This window comes from Hyperolius riggenbachi, chromosome 10 (assembly GCF_040937935.1).
Source record: "Hyperolius riggenbachi isolate aHypRig1 chromosome 10, aHypRig1.pri, whole genome shotgun sequence".
NCBI classification, from domain to species: Eukaryota; Metazoa; Chordata; class Amphibia; order Anura; family Hyperoliidae; genus Hyperolius; species Hyperolius riggenbachi.
Genome location: NC_090655.1, coordinates 35780397 through 35804093, shown reverse-complemented (window position 1 = coordinate 35804093; position 23697 = coordinate 35780397). Strand labels below are relative to the sequence as shown.

The window sequence follows — 23697 nt, the reverse complement described above, 5'->3', positions numbered from 1 at the left end:
CAAAATGGCCGCGATCCACTTTTTGGAGCGGATAGCGGCAAGTGGAAAAGCAGCCTGAAGGGAAGAGGTGAAGGAAAGCTGCTGAAGGAGATAGAAAGCCTACAAAAAAAAAAAAAAAAAAAACAGGGAAATTGCTTTTGAAGGATAAGTGTACAAACAATACACTTTGCCTTTTTGCCCCAAAGTTCGGCATAAAAAAAAAAAAAAAAAAAAAAAAAAAGGAATTGCACCTTTCATCCACGAGGTGACAATAGATCTACTGTGCGACAACCCCACAGACTACGATATCATTTGTGTACACATTGGGTTCGATTCATAAAAGGCTGTGCGGTAAAAAAATCTGGTCGGGAGAATACCGCATTCGGTATTTCAGACTTTAATGTGCTAATTCATAAACATTTTTACAGCTGCGATAGAAGTGCGGTAATTTAGGTAACATCAGAAGATTTGTGGTTGTTGCATGTTGAGACAGCATTACAATATAAGAGGCATCCCAACTTCCCTTTAGATGTGCATGTTTTGTTATACTGCCTTAGCTTGCCCTGAACCCGCTCTGAATCTGTCTATTATGCTGGATCCACACCATACAATTTTTTGGCAGATTTACTTGCCAGATCGATTATTTCCAGCATGTCCTATCTAAGAATTGAGCGATTTTCTGACCGATTTCCGTTCGTTTCCATGGAAATCTGTCAGGAAAATGCTGGGAAAAAAAAATAAAAAATAAAATCGCTCGATTCTCAGATCGGACCTGCTGGAAATAATCGATCTGGCAGGTGAATCTGCCAAAAAAATTGTATGGTGTGGATCCAGCATTAGTTTTTCTTAACAATCTATTTAATTGCCACAGCTTAGAAGAACTTCAAGAAACTTTACACATGCCAAGCTTTGTGAAGTTCACCTCCAGCTCCCACACATCTTAAAAACAGGAACCCAAGAGGTTAAACAGCCACACAGCCTAATATATTCAGGGGAAGCCTTGTTTTGTTTGTTCCGATTGCTCTGCTGCTACCTGGGGGGGATTTCACGGCTTCTGCTTTCGAGTCTCCATTCCCAGCACAGTCCCGCATAGACTTCGCTCTCTTATCACCACTTCATAGCAGGCGGTATTGTTATAATCTTTACAACCTGTTCTAATCTTTATGAATTGACATTTACTGACATGTTTTGATATGATTACCACACAAGTCGGTAATTTACCTCACTGCTCAGGAATGTCAGCTTTTCATGCGGTAACAGCTTTTATGAATTGACATTTTCCTAAGTGCTCGGTAAAGTCAGCTGTTTTCTGCATTACTGAATGCGGTAATGCTTTATGAATCGACCTCAAGGCCATCCGATTCCATCTATTGTCTAAATGTTGTGAGGTACAACAAGGGGCGGAGTTATAAGACATCAATATGGATCATGATTGTATTTACTCCTCTTGGACCTCTTTGCTGTGTTTGGACAAGAGATGGAGGGTGACTGACTGAACTGTACTCACACGGAGCTGCAGAGTGGTAGGATTGGGCAGTATGCGACTGAAACTGATCTCATCGCCATCTTGTAGGTATAACGTTCGACTTCTATGCTAGACTCTGGAATGCCAAAGGATGGATATAATTAGCTGCATAAGTACACTTTCTCGTTTAAATATACATTTTCTGCATTGACAGTTAACCATGCATCTTCTACTGTATTAGCCTCACAGTATGGCTCAGGCGAAAGAGGAGAGCTGTAACCTTAACCTTTCCATTCTTGCAGGGAGAAGAGCCACCATCTCCTTGGTAAGTTCCAATTCTGTTTCCACAGATTTCACAGCATCTTCGTTATTTGCACAGTAATCTACAACGAATCTATAGTTGTTCAGAGATGTCTGCATGTTCTCCATTTGTTTCTGAGAATCGCTGGTAATTAGCTTTCCATACAGTCGTGCAATGTGGAACTTGGCCACCAAAGCTGGACGGAGAACATCCTCTTCTAGCTTCTCAGGGAACTTCTTATCTGGACTTCTCAAGGAGTCCAAAAACATCTCATAATACTTGATTGCGGACTGTGCCAGGCTATTAATTTTTTTGATCGTGTGAGAGTCCATCTCATCCAGTTTATTTCCAATGGCTACCTTCAAATCCATCATTTCGTAGTATGTATCAGCCAACTCAAACTGAAGCTGTCTACAAACCAGGAGATAGTACTGCGGGTTTAGCTCCTTACTGAGTGGTTCCAGCATATCTATCCTACGTTTGTGCATCTTACATCGCCGCTCGTAGTCTTCCTCGAAGAAAGCCAAAACCTTAAACAGAGCACTATGGTCCTGGATGATTTCTATGTGGTCTGACACATGTCCATCCAACTGGAAGTATTCTTTAGCTTCATTTATATAATTCTGCCCCACCAGGAAGACCTCCCTGGCTTCCTGAAAATCTAAAGGAATAGAACATCCAGCCTTTTCCTCAACAGCTAAAATGGAATCATATATATCACTTGATCCAAAGAGAACAGCCTTCTTCCGACCCCTTTCTTTCTCATCTTCTTGCTTTTTGCGTTCTGCCTTCAGTTCTTCTTGAAGGTCAACGTCAAGCTCTCCAATGTTATCCTATTGGTTTAAAAAAAATAAAAATTTAGCATCACTAAAGACTAACTACAACATTTGCAGGAAAATTCCAACAAATACACATGCTGACAAAGGATTAGACACATGGCATTGCTATGGAGGCTGCCATTCTAAACATTCAAATGCCTACATGACCTAGGCCATGGATAACTGAAGAATTTGTTGCAACTGTGTCACGCCTCCCACAACCTCAGATCAAAAGAATCGAATAACTTGACCACCCCAAAGTCCAACTAAAAACCTTTGGAGCCAGAGCTTTCTGTCATGCAGCCAGAACCCTATGGAACGCCTTGCCACACCCCATCAAGACAGCGCCAACCCTGGAGGAGCTCAAATCAAAACTGTGAATTCTAATCTATATTATTGCTTCAGTGGGTATATCCAAACCAGATGCTTGGCATTACATCCAGGGCATTTTTAGAAAGTATTCTGGCATCTTTCATAGCTCTCTAAAGCAAGCTGTACTGTAAGACAAACAATAGACCTATGGATAGTTAATGGAGCTCTATACTGTAAGAGGAGAAAAAAAACCCTGGAGCTACACAGAAGAACTATTTTTAGCTGCAACATAGAACAAGGACTCTGGTTGCCCAGGGCTCTCAACTTATGCTCCAGTTTTCTTTGCATTTGTCTCAATAAATTAGTCCATTTGTCTAGTGCAGTTAAGTAGTAACTAAGATATTATTATATTAAATAAAACATGTTGGCACCAACACAAATAATACTCCGTTATGGTTGTTGCTCTGTTGGAAAAAGCCCTGAATGCTGAACACAAACTACAGCAAATGCTTTCAATTTTACCAGTTCTAATCATTTTGATCAAGGTCAGGGGTCATGGTTAGGGGTGTTCTCTACACATCTTTAGCCTCTGAGTTCAGAAATGGTTAAACCAAACCTGAAGGGAAAATAAACGTATGAGAGAGTGAAATGTGTAGAACAGCTAAGAAATAGAATATTAGCAGCAAAGAAAATGCTCTGTTTTCCAGTACAGATTGAGTTACAAAACCTCAGTTATATAAGCAAAAGAGCTTCTCTGAGCCATTCAACCCAACTTGGTAGAATACAGTCCTGTTGTTCTCTGAAGCACTTAACCAGTTCGCATTCAGTCGTTTTTCGCTTCATGCATCTGAACAATGTTCACCTCCCATTCATTAGCCTATAACTTTATTACTACTTATCACAATGAACTGATCTATATCTTGTTTTTTTCCACCACCAATTAGGCTTTCTTTGGGGGGTACATTTTACTAAGAGCCACTTTACTGTAAATGCATTTTAAAAGTAAGAATAAGAAAAAAACGGAAACAAATCATTATTTCTCACTTTTCGGCAATTATAGTTTTAAAATAATACATGCCTCCATAATTAAAACCCACGTATTGTATATGCCCATTTGTCCCGGTTATTACACCATTTAAATTATGTCCCTATTACAATGTATGGCGACAATATTTTATTTGGAAATAAAAGTGCATTTTTTCCGTTTTGCATTCATCACTATTTACAAGCTTATAATAAAAAAAAAAAAAAAAAAATATTTCATCTTTACATAGATATTTAAAAAGTTTAGACCCTTAGGTAAATATTTGTGTTTTTTTTTTTTTTATTGTAATGTTTTTTTGTTTTTTTTAATTAAACATTTTATGTGGGTATTTTTGGGAGGGTGGGATTGAAATTGTATTTTTTTTTGTAAATATATGTGTATTTTTATTTAACATTTAGATGTAGTTTACTTTTTGGCCACAAGATGGCAGCCATGAGTTGTTTACAGTGACGTCACTCTAAGCGTACCACGTACGCTTAGAGCGACATAGGAAGCAGAAAAGGCGTAGCTTCCGAGAGAAGCTGTCGCTTTTTCTGCGGGGGAGAGGAATCGGTGATCGGGCACCGTTGCCCGATTCACTGATTCACTGGCTAACAAACCGCCGGCCGGGAGCGCGCGTGCACGATCGGCCGCGTTGACGCGCAGGAGCGCACATGGCTTCCTGGACGTGAGTTTCACGTCCAGGAATGTCAAATAGTTAAAGAAACTGTGCAATAAATAAATAAAAAAAATCTCCAAGGGGTAAGCCTTATGGTCCCAATGAGGCCTAAGGGATAACGCCTGCGCAGTAGAGTGGATCGATCAGGTTCGGCTATTTCTGCCTTACCTGAAGGAACAACGGCTAGTGCGTCTGTGCAGAATCGCGTATGGTAAATAATTACATTGCCGCACTTCGGGGGACCCGGGCAGGCTAACGGAGGCACGGATGACGGGGAACCCTCGTTAGGATCCAGAGGCTTCTCACTCCCGAGGTAAGTATCCCTGGAGCCAAATTTTTATAGTACAGATCCTCTTTAACCCCCTTGGCGGTCTATTAAAAACCGCCAGGGGGCAGCGCAGGCTTTGTGTTTTTTTTTAATCAAGTAGCGAGCCTAGGGCTCGCTACATGATAGCCGCTGTGCAGCGGCATCCCCCTACCCTCTTCGATCGCCTCCGGCGATCAGGAAATCCCGTTCAAAGAACGGGATTTTCTAGAGGGCTTCCCCCGTCGCCATGGCGACGTCATTTGGAGTCCCGATCTACCCCTCAGTGCTGCCTGGCACTGATTGGCCAGGCAGCGCACAGGGTCTGGGGGGGGGGGGGGGGGGGGGGGGCGCGGCGGATAGCGGTGAATTGGCGGCGATCGTTATGCACACGCAGTTAGCAAAGTTCTAGCTGCGTGTAGCAATAAAAAAAAATTATGTAAATCGGCCCAGCAGGGCCTGAGCGGCACCCTCCGGCGGCTTACCCAGTGTCACACACGGGGTTACCGCCAAGGAGGTTAAACAGCCAAGAAACAGTTTGGGATAAGGTTTTACTGCAGAGAAGTTCAAATGGTCATTATTTCTGATTTGTTTTACAGCTAGTTTTAAAACAGCAACTGTGACAGTATGATGCAATGTTTGCTTCAGGTTTGCTTTAAAGTCAATGGGAACCGCATTTAAAAAAGTAAGGCAGATACTTACCTAAGGAGAGGGAAGGCTCTGGGTCCTATAGAGCCTTCCTGCTCCTCTCCTGGGGCCCTCGTTTCTGCGCTGGCTCCCCCAATAGCAGTATTTAAATAAATTAGTCAAATACTGCTTTCCCTGTCCGAAGGCTTCGGAAGTCTTAGGGGAGCCCGAATGCTCCAGACGACAGGCAGCTCTGTACTGCGTCAGCACCCTCTCTCGCCCCAGCACGCAGGCGCAGTACAGAGCTACTGGTCTTCGGGAGGGCTTGGCTCCTGAAGACTTACGAAGTCTCCTGCAGCAGGGGATTCAAACGGGGGAGCCAGCACAGGAACTAAAGCACAGAGAGAGGAGAGGGAAGGCTCGCAGCGTTCCCCAACCCTGTCCTCAAGGCCCACCAACAGTGCATGTTTTGTGGAAATCAACAGGTGTAGTCAATCAGCCCTGCTGAGACACTAATTACCCCACCTGCGCATGTTTGTGTTTTTCTGCAAAACCTGTACTGTTGGTGCGCCTTGAGGACATGGTTGGGGAACTCTGCTCTATAGGACCCAGAGGATTCCCTGTCCTTATGTAAGTATCTGCTTCATTTTTTTAATGGGGTTCCCAGTAACTTTAAAGTACAGTTTATGTGCCAAGTACAGTAGTTACCTCAAGTTTTTTACGTGCGCCTTCCAATAAATTCATACAATATTTCACCCAACATCTGGCTATTTCAGCCTTTTTCTGCCTTAGATGATCGAGACGATCCTGTTCAGCTTCATCTATTTAAAAAAAAAAAAAAAAAAGGTAAGAAAAAAATAAATATAATTAACCACAGGACCAGATGCTATAAAACTGTGAGGCTTATCTAAGAAGGCATAGCGAGTACCGTATATCCAAAATGTGATCACAATAAGAATAATAAAGTTGTTATTGCCTTCTTAAAGAGGAACTCCAGTGAAAATAATGTAATAAAAAAAAAAGTGCTTCATTTTTACAATAATCATGTATAAATGATATAGGCCCAGTGCACACCGAGCGGTTTTTGGAGCGATCCGCCGGCCGCATCCGCCTGGAAAAATGCTTGGCTAAGGTATTGCAATGGGATGGTGCACACCGGCGGTTTGAGGTTTTTGCCAAGCCGCAAACGCGCCTCCTGCTGCGCGTTTGCGGTTTGCTAAAAAACCTCAAACCGCCGGTGTGCGCCACACATTGAAATACAATAGCCAAGCGTTTTCACTGGCTGATGCGGCTGGTGGATCGCATACAAAATCCGCTTGGTGTGCACCCGGCCAAATATCTGCTCTCTGCTCCCAAAACCGCTAGCGTTTTGACGATCTGCTAGCGGTTTGGGTGTGCACTGGGCCTTAGTTAGTGTTTGCCCATTGTAATATCTTTCCTCTCCCCAATTTACATTCTGGCATCACATGGAGACATTTTTACTGCTGGCAGGTGATGTCAGTGGAAAGAGATGCTGCTTGCTTTTTTTTTGGCAATTGTAAACAGCCATTTCTCACAATGCAGTGAGGTTCACAGACAGCAAACTGTCAGGACCTTGGTCTTGACATCACACTGTGGGAGGGGTTTCACCCCAATATCAGCCATACAGTGCCCCCTTATGATCTGTTTGTGAAAAGGAATAGTTTCTCCTGGGAAATGGGGTATCAGCTGCTGATTGGGATGAAGTTCAATTCTTGGTTACGGTTTCTCTTTAAATACGGTTTATGCCTGGGCTGCAGTATGATGGAAATGTACAACATATTTCATTACTATTTCCACCATGATTAACCACAAAGTATACAGGAAGTCCCTGGTTTAACGAACAAGATAGGGACTGTAGGTTCCTTCTTAACCTGTATCTGTTCTAAAGTTGGAACACTGTGCCATCTCTGTCCCCTGTACCTCCTCTGTGCCCCCCTGTGCCTCCAGTGTTCCCCTGTGTGTCACCTCTGCCCTTTGTACCTGGTTATACAAGTTTAAAAGCAATTTTTTCTTTGATTTTTTGAAGTCCGATTTGAAATTTTTTTTTTTGACTTGTTTCCATGGAACGAGAGAACACATGCCGTTTGCATTGGCGGGTCGTTCGTAAGTCGGGGACTACCTGTATATATAAAACTTCAATATGCAAGGATACAGAGGCGCCAGTAGGATAAACCAAGATAAAAGGTTTAAAACGGTTTAGGCGGCGGTGGTGGACCGTCCACACACAAACAGACAAAAATCGCTGTTGATTGTAGAAAAAAAATCACAATTTATTCACATACTCCTACATAAAAGTGCAACGCGTTTCACGGGCAAACATCCCGCTTCATCAGGCAATAAACGAACGGAGTATCTCACAGCTCTGAGTATATTGATAGCTTGGCACCTCATACAGAGGTGCCAAGCTATCAATATACTCAGAGCTGTGAGATACTCCGTTCGTTTATTGCCTGATGAAGCGGGATGTTTGCCCGTGAAACGCGTTGCACTTTTATGTAGGAGTATGTGAATAAATTGTGATTTTTTTCTACAATCAACAGCGATTTTTGTCTGTTTGTGTGTGGACGGTCCACCACCGCCGCCTAAACCGTTTTAAACCTTTTATCTTGTTTTATCCTACTGGCGCCTCTGTATCCTTGCATATTAAGTTGTCCACCCCTGGTGGAAGGGTGATATACCCTCTTTTCCTATCTACAGAGAGCGACATCTTAGTCCTGAGTGGGGTCAGGCTTAATCTCCCCACCTGCGTATACAGTGGTTGCCTTAGAGCAACCCAGGTTTGTAAGTATAAAACTTACTTTTAACATTTTTCTCTATTTATACAACATACTACACTATATTGGGCTCTCGGTCTCCCTTTTCTCATATAAAACTTCAAGTTCAATACAAATACCTTTTTTTATTTTAAGGTTATCTGTAGCTTAAGTAAAGAAGTACTATGGCGAAAAACTGTAATACATATAAGATGTACATTTGTCCGAATCTAAAATGCACTGTAAGTGTTTTTCATTCTATGTAGCTCTCAAACTGGATTTAAGGTGGCCACACACTATACAATAAAATGATCCGATTTTACGGTAATTCGATAAAAACAATTGGATCTCCAGAAAAAAAAAATCAAAAGCTTTTTTCATTCGACTGAAAAATCCAATCGGATTTCCCGTTTTCAATTTTTATCGATCCGGAATGCCAGATATTTTTCTTCAATCTTTCTAAAGATTGTATGGTGTGTGTTAGATTGCCAATTTATGAATATACACACCCTAGCAATTTTGTCAGAGTATCCAATAATTTTTATCATAATTGGGGGAAAATTGAACACAGGTGTGTGGTACATTGGTCATTTTTTTTTTTTTTAAATGTTACAATCAGTCAGAAAAATTGATTGCAATTCTTAAATTGAACAGATATTTCAAAAATGGTATGGTGTGTGGCCACCTTTACACTGTATGAATTGTAACACGTTATAATGTGTGTAAACTGCAATAGACACTGTGCATGTTCTTACACACACACACACACACACACACACACTTAAAAATCAGGGCTGTGGAGTCGGTACAAAAATCCACCGACTCCGACTCCTCAGTTTAGGATTCCTCTGACTCCTCTAATTTGCATATTACAATCTTGTTGATTGAAAGTATGTAGCATGAAATTCGTCTCTTAACTGCCAACGCTTAGGAATTTTGAAAGACAACTGAAGTGAGAAGGATATGTAGACTGCCATATTTATTCTCTTTATTCATTGACTAAAACTAGTCCTTGGTAAGAGTACTTGAAAAAAGTACAGGCCAGAACAAAACATCTATCAGGCCCTAGGCAATGTAAGTGTTAGTACATGTAAGAATGATGTGCAGGTACTCTGCAGGGGAATAAGGAGAGATTCTTCCTCTATTACACATTCTTCATGCACAATCTGAACCAGGTTTATGGGTGATAGACAACACCTCTGTGTTCAATGTGCACAGCATTCTCAGTGGATTCCCTGCAGCTCTGTGGGGAGTGCATATGTAGAGTATAGTACTACTGTGTAACAAAGTAAACCTGAGACAGATGAAATTAAAGTTTTATACATACCTGGGGCTTCCTCCAGCCCCCTTCAGGCTAATCAGTTCCTCGCTGTCCTCCTACTGGATCTTCTGCTATGGGTCCAGGTACTTGAGCCAGTCTGGTGTAGTGCGCATGCACACACTCTGCCGCCGGGAGCGTACTACACCTGCGCAGCACTATTGCACAGGTGCAGAACGCTCCTGGCTGTGGAAGTGGCACGTAGCCGGACTGCGCTGACTGGCTGAATTACCAGGAGTAATTCAAATCCAGGTGGTGGAGGTGGACAGCAATGGACTGATTACCCTGAAGGGGGCTGGAAGAAGCCCCAGGTATGTATAAAACTTTTCTTTTCATCCTTCTCAGGTACCATTTAATTCGTAGTTACCCAACTGAATTTTAACAACATATCATATTATTTGATTTCATGAGCAAAGAGAGTGCGTACATTTGCATAAATCAGAATCAACGCAGAATTATTTCCATCTCATTGACCATGTCTATTAGTGACACAGCTACACATCAGGCTTTATTCTTACAGCATAGATGTTATGTAGTATATATGAGAGATTCCTGTGTACACATCATATATACTGTAGTCACAATCAGATATGTATATCAGACTTTAAAAATACAGGAACTGCTTTATTGAAGCAGCACAAGTAACTAATTTTGATTGGTTTATTTCATTTTTGTGGACTAAGCACAGCTATTAATGTATATATAAATTACTTATGATGACTATTATCTGAGAAATAAAACATTTTATCATATTTTCTATTTTAATTACAGTTTAAATTCATTAGGAGTCGGAGTCGGTGTATTTTTTCCCAATTCCGACTCCAGGCACCCAAAATTGCCCGACTCCACAGCCCTGCTTAAAATAATGCTACAAATGTGATTTAATTCCCTTGTATGCTCATAATGTATACAACTGTACTTTATTTACTGTCCTTTCGTGTACCTGTTTGTACGTGTTTTCTTGTAAAACTTAATAAAATTGAATTGTTAAAATAATGCTACAACGCAGAGATGTGAACATGCCCATAGCATTGTATGGGCAGTGAGCAGACATGCAGAATAATCATAGAATGCAACAGATAGTCCCATATGCAATTTACTTTCTCACAAGTGATATTTTCACACTGTCATAAATGCCTTTTATAATCAACCAATTACTGGTCTGAGCCAGGCTTATGCACTTTGAGTCCTATGTGAGAAAAACACTTTACAAATATTGTTATTTGTTGTTGTTTCAAAGCACCAGCAAGCAAGAAAACACTCAAAATAAAACGTGAAAGTACTTGCTCACCAACTTTTGGGAACCTTTTTAATTGTAAAATGCTGAATATTTGCGCAGTACAGCCCGGCGGACGTCTGATGACGTCAGCGCGCCCGCGTGGGACGCAGAAGAGCCCGTCCTTGGAGCGCAGAAGAGCCGGCCTGGCCAGGTCGGGTCGGCCACCGAAGACGACCGGGAGCCTCTGGAGCGGCGGCGAGGGCACCTCCTGCCTGCCACGGGCTGGAGGAAGCCCCAGGTAAGTGGATATGGATTTTTATTTTTTCCAAGGCGTCCCTGAACCTTTCCTTTAAGTACTTTAACCTCCCCTGGCAGTAATCCCGAGCTACACTCGGGCTAGCCGCCGGGAGCTCAATGCATAGTATAGCGCGCAGAGGTCGTTTTTACTCACCTCCGGGGGGATCCAGGTGTCGGTAGCCATTCTCCTTCCTGTCTTCCGAGGCTCTGAATCACTCTGGTGAGAACGCAGTCAGTGATCTCACTACAGAGTTACAGCGCCAACTAGAGGACAGAGGGAAAACTGCAGCGCTGGAGCCCAGGGAAGTAAGTGCTGGGGCTGCTGCAGGCATTATTTTTTCCTTATTTTAGGGTCAGAAACATTTTAAAAAAAGACCCTAAAATCAGGAAATAATCATACCGCCAGGGGGGTTAAAGGATACCCGAAGTGACATGATGAGATAGACATGGGTATGCACAGTGCCTAGCACACAAATAACTAGGCTGTGTTCCTTTTTTTCCTTTCTCTGCCTGAAAGAGTTAAATATCAGGTATGTAAGTGGCTGACTCAGTCCTGACTCAGACAGGAAGTGAGGGTCGCACACCCTCACTGATAAGAAATTTCCATTTTTACCTCTTTCCTGCTCTCAGAAGCCATTTTCTGCTAGGGAAAGTGTTTTATAGTTGGAATTTCTTTTCAGTGAGGGTCACACTGTAGTCACTTCCTGTCTGAGTCAGGACTGAGTCAGCCACTTACATACCTGATATTTAACTCTTTCAGGCAGAGAAAGAAAAAAAAAGGAACACAACAGTTATTTGTGTGCTAGGCACTGTACATACACATGTCTATCTCATCATGTCACTTCGGGTATCCTTTAAAGAGAGTCTGAAGCGAGAATAGATCTCGCTTCAGACCTCATATATAGCAGGGGCACGTGTGCCCCTGCTAAAACGCCGCTATCTCGCGGCTTAACGGGGGTCCCTGTCCCCCTAAATCCCCTCCGTAATGCGGGGGAGCGCTTCCGCATTGGGGCAGGGCTAACGCCCCACGCGCGTCTGTCAGCGCGTATCTCCGCCTCTCCCCCGCCCCTCTCAGTCTTCCTTCACAGAGGGGCGGGGGAGAGGCGGCGATGCGCGTCTGATAGACGCGCTGGGAGGCAGGGCTGCAGCCATTAGCCCTTGCCTCCAGGAAGCAAAAATCTACGACCAACTTGCGACCAAGGTTTGCGGGGTCAGGGACCCTCGTGCAGCCGCGGGATAGCGGCGTTTTAGCAGGGGCACACATGCCCCTGCTATATATGAGAGCTGAAGCAAGATTTAGTCTCGCTTCAGTGTCTCTTTAAGTGAAATTTGTCCAGCAAACCAACGCTCTAAAATCCAGTTATTTCTGAGTGCAATTACAGCAGTTTTTCTGCTTGCACTTTATGCTAAGACTTTTGTTTCATTAACCTATTAGCAGCCCTGCAAACATTATCTCAAGTTTCATAATGTGTACCATAGTGTCTTCTAATGGCATAAGCAGTTTAGCTGCCTAATGCAGCTATGCAGAGTGGCTCAGGGAGCTTCTATATATTAACCTGTTCCGGGCAGCCGGATCAGCTTCTCCACTTGCAGCGCTGCACTCCCAGCATCCTCTTCGGAGTTTTGATCACATGGTATGACGTAATCGTAGCCCAGGGAATGGTGCCAACAGGTAAATATGAAGAATCTCCCTGCACCGCTCTGCATACCCTGCCTGGCACACTTACCCAGCGGCTAATTAACCACTTCAACCCAAAACGGACAAGAGCGATTTTCCCCTTTCAGTGCTCATCCCTTTCATTTGCCAATAGCTTAATCACTACTAATCACAATGAAATTATCTATATCTTGTTTTTCTTCACCACCAATTAGGCTTTTTGGGGTTGATATTTGTTTTCAGTAATTTTCTATGCATTTTAAAAGGAAAAACAAGGAAAAAAAATTACACCATTTCTCCAATTTCATCCCCTATAATTTTAAAATCAACACTGCTACTGTACATAAAACTCACATTTTATCTGCCTATTACAAGATTTGAATTATGTCCCTAGTACAAAGTATGGTGACAATATAATATTTGGAAATAAAGGTATGTTTTCCTCACTATTTTCACGTGCACAACAGCAGCAGCACTGTTTGACTTATAAAAACGTCATGGAGCCATTAGGAGGCTCTTGTAGGACATTTAAGTCTGGTTGCCATTAACCACCCTGGCGTTCTATTGAGATCGCCAGGGCGGCTGCAGGAGGGTTTTTTTTTAATTAAAAAAAAAACTATTTCATGCAGCCAACTGAAAGTTGGCTGCATGAAAGCCCACTAGAGGGCGCTCCGGAGGCGTTCTTCCGATCGCCTCCGGCAAGCATAAGTAACAAGGAAGGCTGCAATGAGCAGCCTTCCTTGTTTGGCTTTCCTCGTCGCCATGGCGACAAGCGGAGCGACGTCATGGACGTCAGCCGCCTCCGATCCAGCCCTTAGCGCTGGCCGGAACTATTTGTTCCGGCTGCGCAGGGCTCGGGCGGCTGGGGGGACCCTCTTTCGCCGCTGCTCGCGGTGGATCGCCGTAGAGCGGCGGCGATCAGGCAGCACACGCGGCTGGCAAAGTGCCGGCTGCGTGTGCTGCTTTTTATTTTATCAAAATCGGCACAGCAGAGCCTGAGCGGCACCCTCTGGCGGTAATGGACGAGCTGAGCTCGTCCATACCGCTAAGGTGGTTAAAGAGACACTGAAGCGAACAAAAAAAATATGATATAGTGAATTGGTTGTGTACTATGAATAATTACTAGAAGATTAGCAGCAAAGAAAATATTCCCATATTTTTATTTTCAGGTATATAGTGTTTTTTCTAACATTGCATCATTCTATAATATGTGCAGATTACACAACACTCAGCATTCAAAATGAATCTTTCAGAGCAGTCTGAACTAATGACCTCTCCTCTGCCAGAGGAAAAGTAAATAGTTCAGGAACAGTTGAGATAATAAAAGTCAGAAAACAGCCCTCTCCACGACTTCGAAAGTCGTAGAGCTTTATGGCTTTTTTGCATAGAGATAACAACTGGAGTTTAACTCTTCCTGTACTGGAAACAATTAGACTGATGTATCTGATCTTAATGTTTTATTTCTTAGCTGTGCTACACATACAAATCATAATATCATAATTAAGTAGTTAAAAAAAAGAAAAGAAAAAAAGAAAAGAAAAGGGATTTCCCTGCAGCCACATATAGCTTTGCTACATGTGCCTGCTAATGGGGGAGGCAGTCCACAGATGATCTCTCACTACATGAAGCCCATTTCTAACATCCAGCCACTGACACATGCAGATCACCTTTTATGTGAAATGGAACACACAAAAGACAGACATGGGACCCTAACTACAGCTGATCACTTAGCAACCAAAATCAACACATCACAAGGCGAATACATCACACAGGAGACTAAGGGCAGCGTACTTTCTTTAGCGGCTTCAGGAGACGGTATTTGTCCAGCTTTGCTGAAGATGACGTTGGCAGCAGCAAGACAGTGCCTGGCGTCCATGTAACTTTGCTGTGAAGAAATCAAAGTGTATTCGGTAAATAAGAGCACTGTAGCAGATAGTTTGTATACCATATGTTTTTTCCTTTATTTACCTATGGTTTACTTAAAAAAAAAAAACATCTCTCAATTGTGATATTTTTATTGTTTTTAACATCAAATAACATTAGACCAACAAAATTAGTAAACATGGCAACATATGAAAAACCAACAGCACTGGACCGATCACCTAACCGGTGAGCACCCGGCCGATCACCTGACCTGCACATCACTTCCTTTTGCTGCCAAGAGATATTTAACGGTTTTGTAATACCACTGGGAATGTTTGTTTAATGTGTGTTCCGAAACCAACAGAAATATCACCTGGTCTCCCAGAGTGCACTGGGAGAAGAATACTGCCTACTCAGTAGCCAAAGTTAAAGTGTACCAGAGATGATTAAATCTAGAGATTTGATACTTCCCTAGAGCTTCCTCCAGCTCCATAAACACAAGTGAGTGCTTCGCCGTGCCTCGACCGCAGGAGGACGGTGAGGCACTCACATGTGTTTATGGAGCTGGAGGAAGCACCAGGTAAGTATCAAGTCTCTAGATTTAAAGGAGCACTACAGCGAAAAACTGTAAAATTTAAAATATGTACAAACATATACAAATAAGAAGTACATTTCTACCAGAGTAAAATGAGCCATAAATGACTTTTCTCCTATGTTGCTGTCACTTACAGTAGGTAGTAGAAATCTGACAGAAGTGACAGGTTTTGGACTAGTCCACCACTTTATAGGGGATTCTCAGGGATTTCTTAATTTTCAAAAGCAGTTAGTGAATGGCAGTTGCTCTGTCCAACTGCCCATAAAAAACTGTGTAGCGAGCAGGGAAGCTGGCCAGCATCTTTGTATGAATCCTTTTTAGGGAATATCTTTATAAAGGATAAAAGCCTTGCTGAGAATCCCCTATGAAGAGATGGACTAGTCCAAAATCTGTCACGTCTGTCAGATTTCTGCTGCCTACGGTAAGTGACAGCAACATAGGAGAAAAGTAATTTATGGCTCATTTTACTCTGGAAAAAATGTACTTCTTATTTGTCTATTTTTGCACATATTTTAAATTTTACAATTTTTCGCTGTAGTGCCCCATTAATCATCTCTGGTACATCACTGGGAGGACGCGGTTACATACTAAAGTAAGATAGAGTTTCTGATGCTGAAACCAGGATAAGTACCTGAAAAGTGGGAACCGTGAATCATTTATTACTTCAGCAATGTAGAAAAATTTCAAGGAGATTCTTATCAGTTCAGCCATAAGTATGCATATGTATATTTCTCCCCGAGTAAAATGCACTATAAATTACTCTTAATATTTTACTGTCACTTACAGTAGGCAGTAATCTGACAGATCCATCAGGCCTTGGACTAGTCCATCTCCTAACGGGGGATTCTTAGGTTTTTCCTTTATTTACAAAAACACTTAGGCCTGGAACCCACTGCAAACCGCAAACGCTAAACGCAACCGCTAGCAATTTGTAACAGCGGTTTGCAAGCGGATTCATGCGCGTTTGCGGTCGCGTTTTGCAACATTGTATTTTTTTGCCCAGCGGGTGCGTAGCGTTTTGCGGTTTGCGGTTTTATCCTGATTGGTCGTGTGAATAATTTTTCATTTTGTTTCATTGCGCTGCACCGCAAAACGCTAGCAGAACCGCTCAGTTTAGGTTTTGCTGAGCGTTTCCACTAGCGTTTCAATACTTTACATTGAAGCGCTAACGCTCCCAAAATGCTGCAGGTCCTGCGTTTGCGTTTCTGAGAAACGCAAACGCTCCTGTGGAAGTTGCCCCATCCATTAACATTAGCACAGCGTTTTGGCAAACTGCTAGCGTATCGCAGTGCTGCCAAAACGCTGCTAAAAGCGCTCCTGTGGGTTCCAGCCCTTACTGAATGGCAGATTCATGCCAACTGACAAAATAGTGTGCAAATTAGTAGGTAGGCTGATTGGCATCTTTATACAGATTCCACAGTGTGCTTTATTTAAGAATAAAGGATATATTAAGAATCCCCTGTGAGGAGATGCACTTGTCCAAAACCGGTCAGAATTTTACTGCCCATCATAAGTGTGCACAAAATTGCAGATGCAAATTTAATGTTCTTTTGAAAGTTGTAAGTCTTAAGAATTACCTTTGCCAGATAGTATTGTGATAACGTAGCAGCATTGATAGCCCACTCGACTGGGTTGTAGCCGTCATACTCCAGCTGTCTCTGTAGCGTTGTGTGACAGTACTGAGCAGCCCTTTCATCCTGCTTCAGATGTTTGTAGACTTGCGCTAGGTAGTACAGCGTATGGGTGTACGCCTTCTCAAACCTGAAAACATGCATCAAGATTAACAGCTAGTCCAGCAGTGACACTGCCCAACCCAAACACCACTGGGGAAAGTACAACAAACCTCTTAGATCTCTCTTGGTCAGTGAGGTTCTGCTCCTCGAGTGTGAAGTGTTCATCAGGATCAACAGGGGGTTTGCCAATCTGGAAATGCATATAACCATACATTTTCATGTAGTTTATGTATTTTTTTTTTTGGGGGGGGGGGGGGGGAGGAAAATGGTGATGCTGTTTGGTTAGTATAATTTGCCACATAAAAAAATTAAAATATTGCCACAAAAAAAAGTAAAAAAAAATACATAGGCTCAGATAGACGTGTTTAACCCTTTAGCAGCCAATTAATTTAGAGGCTTGCAAGTGCTCCAGACCAATTTTAGCACATTTTTTAAATTATTTTTTGTTACATTTCCTTGCTACTAATTAGTATTGCTGTAATGTGTATTTATGGCCACTTGTCACTAGGGGGCAGTGTGAAAAGACAATAGAGGACTTCTACTTTCAGTTCCTATATCCTCTGCTAGCAGAGGCATCAAAGCATTCCAAGAATTTACAGCAGAACAAGTTCTGGAGAATTTACAACAAGCAGTGCACTTATCTCAAACAAGATAATTCCTTTGAAGCTGCCAATGGGTGAAAAAAAAGTGCAAGAACCGCAAATCTATATGCGCCAAACAGGAGAATGGCAGTGATACGCAGCACAAAAGTCGAAAAGAAAACCCCCTGCAGCGCGGCTGTGCTCACACATAAAGAGGAGCATGGTCGCCATCTTCAAAAGGGTCCCAGGCAGTGGAGGTGATCTCCTGGAGGACATGGGAAGCATCTGGAACAGGGGTGTCAAACTCAATCACACAAGGGGCCAAATTGTTTATTAACCTCTTCCCGACCGCCTAAAGCCGATAGGCGTCGAGAATGTGGCAGCCCTACAGCAGATGGCAGCTATCTATGGCAATGCTGTACTGGGGACAGGCGTGTCACTCAGCTGTTCCCCTGGAGAGGCTCAAGAGCGATCGCTCTCATAGGCTGATGCCTATGGGGGTGGGGGGTAAAAAAATTGTAAATTTTATTAAAAAAAATAAAACCAAATAAATAAAAAAAGCCTGCAGCAGCGATCAGAGACCACCAACGGAAAGCTCTGTTGGTGGGCAGGAAGAGGGGGGATCTATCTGTGTGCTAGGTAGTATCCCTCTGCAGCGAGCTATTAAAGCTGCAGAGCACTACATTGTAAAAAACAGCCCGCACTCTAAGGAGGTTTAAACCTATGGTCCTGAAGTGGTTAAGATTTAACATTTATTAATCAGCCTCAAATTAAGTGGCTTAAAGGACAACTGAAGTGAGAGGTATATGGAGGCTGCAATATTTTCTTTTAACTATTTGACATTCCTGGACGTGAAACTCACGTCCAGGAAGCCATGTGTGCTCCTGCACGTTCCCGCAGCCGATCGCGCACGTGCACGCGCGCTCCCGGCCCGCGGTTTGTTAGCCAGCGAATCAGTGAATCGGGCAACGGTGCCCGATCACTGATTGCTCTCCCCCGCAGAAAAAGCGACAGCTTCTCTCGGAAGCTTTGCTTTTTCTGCTTCCTATGTTCCCCTACGTCGCTCTAAGCGTACATGTTACGCTTAGAGTGACGTCACTGTAAACAAACTCATGGCTGCCATCTTGTGGCCAAAAAGTAAACTACAGCTAAGTGTTAAATAAAAATACACATATTTACAAAAAAAAAATACAATTTCAATCCCACCCTCCCAAAAATACCCACATAAAATGTTTAATCAAAAAAAAACAAAAAAAAAAAACATTACAATAAAAAAAAAAACAAAAAAAAAAAAACACAAATATTTACCTAAGGGTCTAAACTTTTTAAATATCTACGTAAAGATGAAATATTTCTATTTTTTTTTTTATTATAAGCTTGTAAATAGTGATGCATGCAAAACGGAATAAATGCACTTTTATTTCCAAATAAAATATTGTCGCCATACATTGTGATAGGGACATAATTTAAACAGTGTAATAACCGGGACAAATGGGCATATACAATACGTGGGTTTTAATTATGGAGGCATGTATTATTTTAAAACTATAATTGCCGAAAAGTGAGAAATAATGATTTTTTCCGTTTTTTTCTTATTCTTCCTTTTAAAATGCATTTACAGTAAAGTGGCTCTTAGTAAAATGTACCACCCACAGAAAGCCTAATTGGTGGCGGAAAAAACAAGATATAGATCAGTTCATTGTGATAAGTAGTAATAAAGTTATAGGCTAATGAATGGAAGGTGAACATAGCTCGGATGCATAAAGTGAAAAACGACTGAATGCGAACTGGTTAAGCAATACCACTTGCCTGGAAGTCCTATTGATCTATTTGGCTGCAGTAGTGTCTGATCAGCACCAGAAACAAGCAGCAGCTAATCTTGTCAGATCTGACAATAATGTCATAAACACCTGATCTGCTGCATGCTTGTTCAGGGTCTCTGGCTAAAAGTATTAAAAGGCAGAGGATCAGCAAAACAGCTAGGCAACGGGTATTGCTTAAAAGGAAATAAATAAATATGACAGCCTCCATATCCCTCTCACTTCAGTTTAACTTTAGCAACTGTGGGAGGGGCTGGGAACTTGCTCCTCCCTGTGCTGCAGAGTAGCAGTATAATATTTACCTGCTTCAGTGCTGCTTGGGGTCTCCACTAATCTTCAGACAAATACACCCCCTATAGTGCATACCTCTGTACAGCATAACAGCTATAGCAGCGGCCATATTGGCGCTGCGCAGTCGCAAGTGAGCACCGAAATGAACTGCTTCGCACTGTAGTGTTTGAACATACTTTGTAAAGCACTAGGAATTTGCAACAAAGTATGGGGAGCACAGGAAAGATCATATAAATAGGGGCAGTGGAACTTGGGAACTCCTGGCTAAGACATATTTCTGGGCAGACCACTGGACAAATGGCAAATACTCTTACCTTTTTCATGTACTGGTTGTACAGGGACTCCGCAGATTCTAGGTAAGTCTGTGCAATGATTATCTCTCCTCTGTCAGCCCAAAGTACTCCAAGGTTATTCTGAAAACAAACATCCTAGGATTCAATTACTCAAAAACGCTACAAAATATTCTCTAAAGCAAACTTAACTTTTGCTGATATAACTGCACAGACAGCATTCTTTAAAATTACCCGAGATAGGGAAGGAGACAATATATATACATACCTGGGGCTTTATCCAGCTCTCTCCAGGCTGATCGCTTCCTTGCCTTCCTCCGCCACTTCCTGTATTTTCCACAATCGGCCCTTGTAAGACATCCAGACGGCACAGGCCCAGTCTGGCTATGCGCGCTCCCCTGTTGCTCTCCCGCAGCTGAGAGCATTCTGCAGTGGCGTAGAATGCTCCCAGGGCCGGAAGCACGCGCAGCCAGACCGCGCATGCGCAGTTGGCCCCGGATCAGCAGATTTACCAGGGCTGATTGCTGAAGATACAGAAGGCGGTGGAGGACGGCAAAGAAATGATCAGTTTAAAGGAAGCCCCAGGTATGTATAAATTCTCTCGCCATCTCAGGTTTCCTTTAACCATTTAAGCCTTCTGGACATAGAGGCTACGTCCAGAAGGCCATGTGCGCTGCCGCGGCAGATCGCGTGTGTGCACGCGCGCTCCCGGACCGCGGTTCGTTAGCCAAGGGATCAATGAATCGGGCCATGGTGCCCGATCAGTGCTCCCTTTCCCCGGCAGAAAAGACGGCTTCTCTTGGAAGCCTCGCTTTTTCTGACTCTTCCGTCCCCCTACTTCCCTCTAAGCATACATGTTACGCTTAGAGTGACATAATGTAAATAAACTCATGGCCATCTTGTGGCCAAATAGTAAAACTACACCTAAATGTAAAAAAAATAAAAAAACAACACATTTCCATTTAAAAAAATACAATTTACATCCCACCCTCCCAAAAATACCTAAATAAAATGTTTAATTAAAAAAAAAAACAAAAAAAACATTACAATAAAAAAAATGTAAATATTTACCTAAGGGTCTAAAAATTTTTAAATATGCATGTAAAGATGAAATATTTATTTTTTATTATAAGCTTGTAAATAGTGATGAATGCAAAACGGAAAAAATGCTCTTATTTCCAAATAAAATATTGTCGCCATACATTGTGATAGGGACATAATTGAAACTGTGTAATACCCGGGACTATTAGGCAAATACAGTACGTGGGTTTTAATTATGGAGGCATGTATTCTTTTAAAACTATAATGGCTGAAAACTGAGAAATAATGAATTGTTTCCGTTTTTTTCTTATTCTTCCTGTTAAAATGCATTTACAGTAAAGTAGCTCTTAGCAAAATGTACCACCCAAAGAAAGCCTAATTGGTGGTGGAAACAAGATATAGATCAGTTCATTGTGATAAGTAGTGATAAAGTTATAGGCTAATGAATGGGAGGTGAACATTGCTCGGATCCATAAAGTGAAAGCGACTGAAGGCTGAAGTGGTTAAGCTAGAAAATATGATATTTACTTAGGTAGAGGGATAGTCCAGTCCAGACCCGCCCCCCCCCCCCCCCCCCCCGCTGAAGGGTTATTTTTATTAATTACCATAGGTAATAAATTAGTCATGTATGATAAGTTTTGCGAATAGAGCCCATTGAGTGGAACTTTATTCTTCCTTCTTTTTCTTTTCTTCAAGTTTATACACATGCACACAACCTGGGCCTGCATGTAGTCGGGAGAAACTGCTGGGATAGGATATAGTGTATTATGTATGAGGGGTGGGGGGTATTGTACACACACCTAGGCCTGTATGTAGGTGGAGACACACTGCTGGGACAGGTTATAGTGTATTATGTATGGGGGTATATTGTACACACCTGGGCCTGGATGTAGGTGGAGACACACTGCTGGGACAGGTTATAGTGTATTATGTATGGGAGGGATATTATACACACACCTGGGCCTGGATGTAGGTAGAGACACACTGCTGGGAAAGGATATAGTGTATTATGTATGGGGGGGGGGGTATATTATACACACACCTGGGCCTGGATGTAGGTGGAGACACACTGCTGGGACAGGTTATAGTGTTTTATGTATGGGGGGGATATTATACACACACCTGGGCCTGGATGTAGGTAGAGACACACTGCTGGGAAAGGATATAGTGTATTATGTATGGGGGGGGGGGTATATTATACACACACCTGGGCCTGGATGTAGGTGGAGACACACTGCTGGGACAGGTTATAGTGTATTATGTATGGGGGTAGATTATACACACACCTGGGCCTGGATGTAGGTGGAGACACACTGCTGGGACAGGTTATAGTGTATTATGTATGGGGGTAGATTATACACACACCTGGGCCTGGATGTAGGTGGAGACACACTGCTAGGACAGGATATAGTGTATTATGTATGGGAGGTATATTATACACACACCTGGGCCTGGATTTAGGTGGAGACACACTGCTGGGACAGGATATAGTGTATTATGTATGGGGGGGGGGGGTATATTATACACACTTGGGCCTGGATGTAGGTGGAGACACACTGCTGGGACAGGTTATGGTGTATTATGTATGCGAGGGATATTATACACACCTGGGCCTGGATGTAGGTGAAGACACACTGCTGGGACAGGTTATAGTGTATTATGTATGGGGGTATATTATACACACCTGAGCCTGGATGTAGGTGGAGACACACTGCTGGGACAGGTTATAGTGTATTATGTATGGGGTTAGATTATACGCACACCTGGGCCTGGATGTAGGTGGAGACACACTGCTGGGACAGGATATAGTGTATTATGTATGGGGGGGGGGTATATTATACACACACCTGGGCCTGGATGTTGGTGGAGACACACTGCTGGGACAGGTTATAGTGTATTATGTATGGGGGGGGGGGGGGTATATTATACACACTTGGGCCTGGATGTAGGGGGAGACACACTGCTGAGACAGGATATATTAGTGTATTATGTATGGGGGGGTATATTATACACACACCTGGGCCTGGATGTAGGTGGAGACACACTGCTGGGACAGGATATAGCAGTGATGGCTAACCTTGGCACTCCAGCTGTGACAATACTACATATCCCATCATGCCTCTGCCTCCCTGGATTATGCTTAGAGCTGTCAGAGTATTGCAATGCCTCATGGGACTTGTAGTTCCACCACAGCTGGCGTGCCAAGGTTAGCCATCACTGGGATATAGTGTATTATGTATGGGGAGGTATATTATACACACACCTGGGCCTGGATGTAGGTGGAGACACACTGCTGGGACAGCCGGTGTCTCTCCAGGATCTTGCTGCACTTCACCAGGTGTTCCTCCCCAGCAGACATCTCCTCGGTCTCTGTATGATTCACCCCCAGTCTGAGCTCAATAACGCCCAGGCGAGCATCCATCCTCCTCCTCCGGCCATCATCCCCCTCCTCCTCCCCCCGGGGCACCCCCAGCAGCGCCCGCGTCTCCCGCAGCAGCTCCCGGGCTCGGTACTTGGAGCGGTAGGGCTCAGTCTCCGGGTCATTCCTGGACTCCACATCGGAGGCAGTGATAGCCCGCTGGTAAGTCTCGCATACGAGCTGCCAGTTGTCCGCCATCTTGTTCCACAGCAGTGACGTCCGCGGAATACGGCAGGGAGGGGTGTTTTGCGCCACCATCAGGCGTACTGTGTTACTGCATTATCACCATG

The 23697-nt window shown here is 43.1% G+C and overlaps 1 protein-coding gene across 1 annotated transcript; it reads right to left on the bottom strand.

Moving 5' to 3' along the window:
• Window positions 1-360: 360 nt before the first annotated feature.
• KIFBP (kinesin family binding protein) lies at window positions 361-23687 on the bottom strand. The gene is made up of 7 exons (XM_068258581.1): window positions 23252-23687; window positions 19972-20070; window positions 17076-17155; window positions 16810-16993; window positions 14566-14659; window positions 6218-6330; window positions 361-2578 (listed from the first exon to the last, which is right to left on the bottom strand). The coding sequence occupies exons 1-7, from the start codon at window positions 23663-23665 to the stop codon at window positions 1700-1702; spliced, it is 1863 nt and encodes a 620-aa protein (XP_068114682.1). The 5' UTR covers window positions 23666-23687; the 3' UTR covers window positions 361-1699.
• Between the last annotated feature and the right edge of the window lie 10 nt (window positions 23688-23697).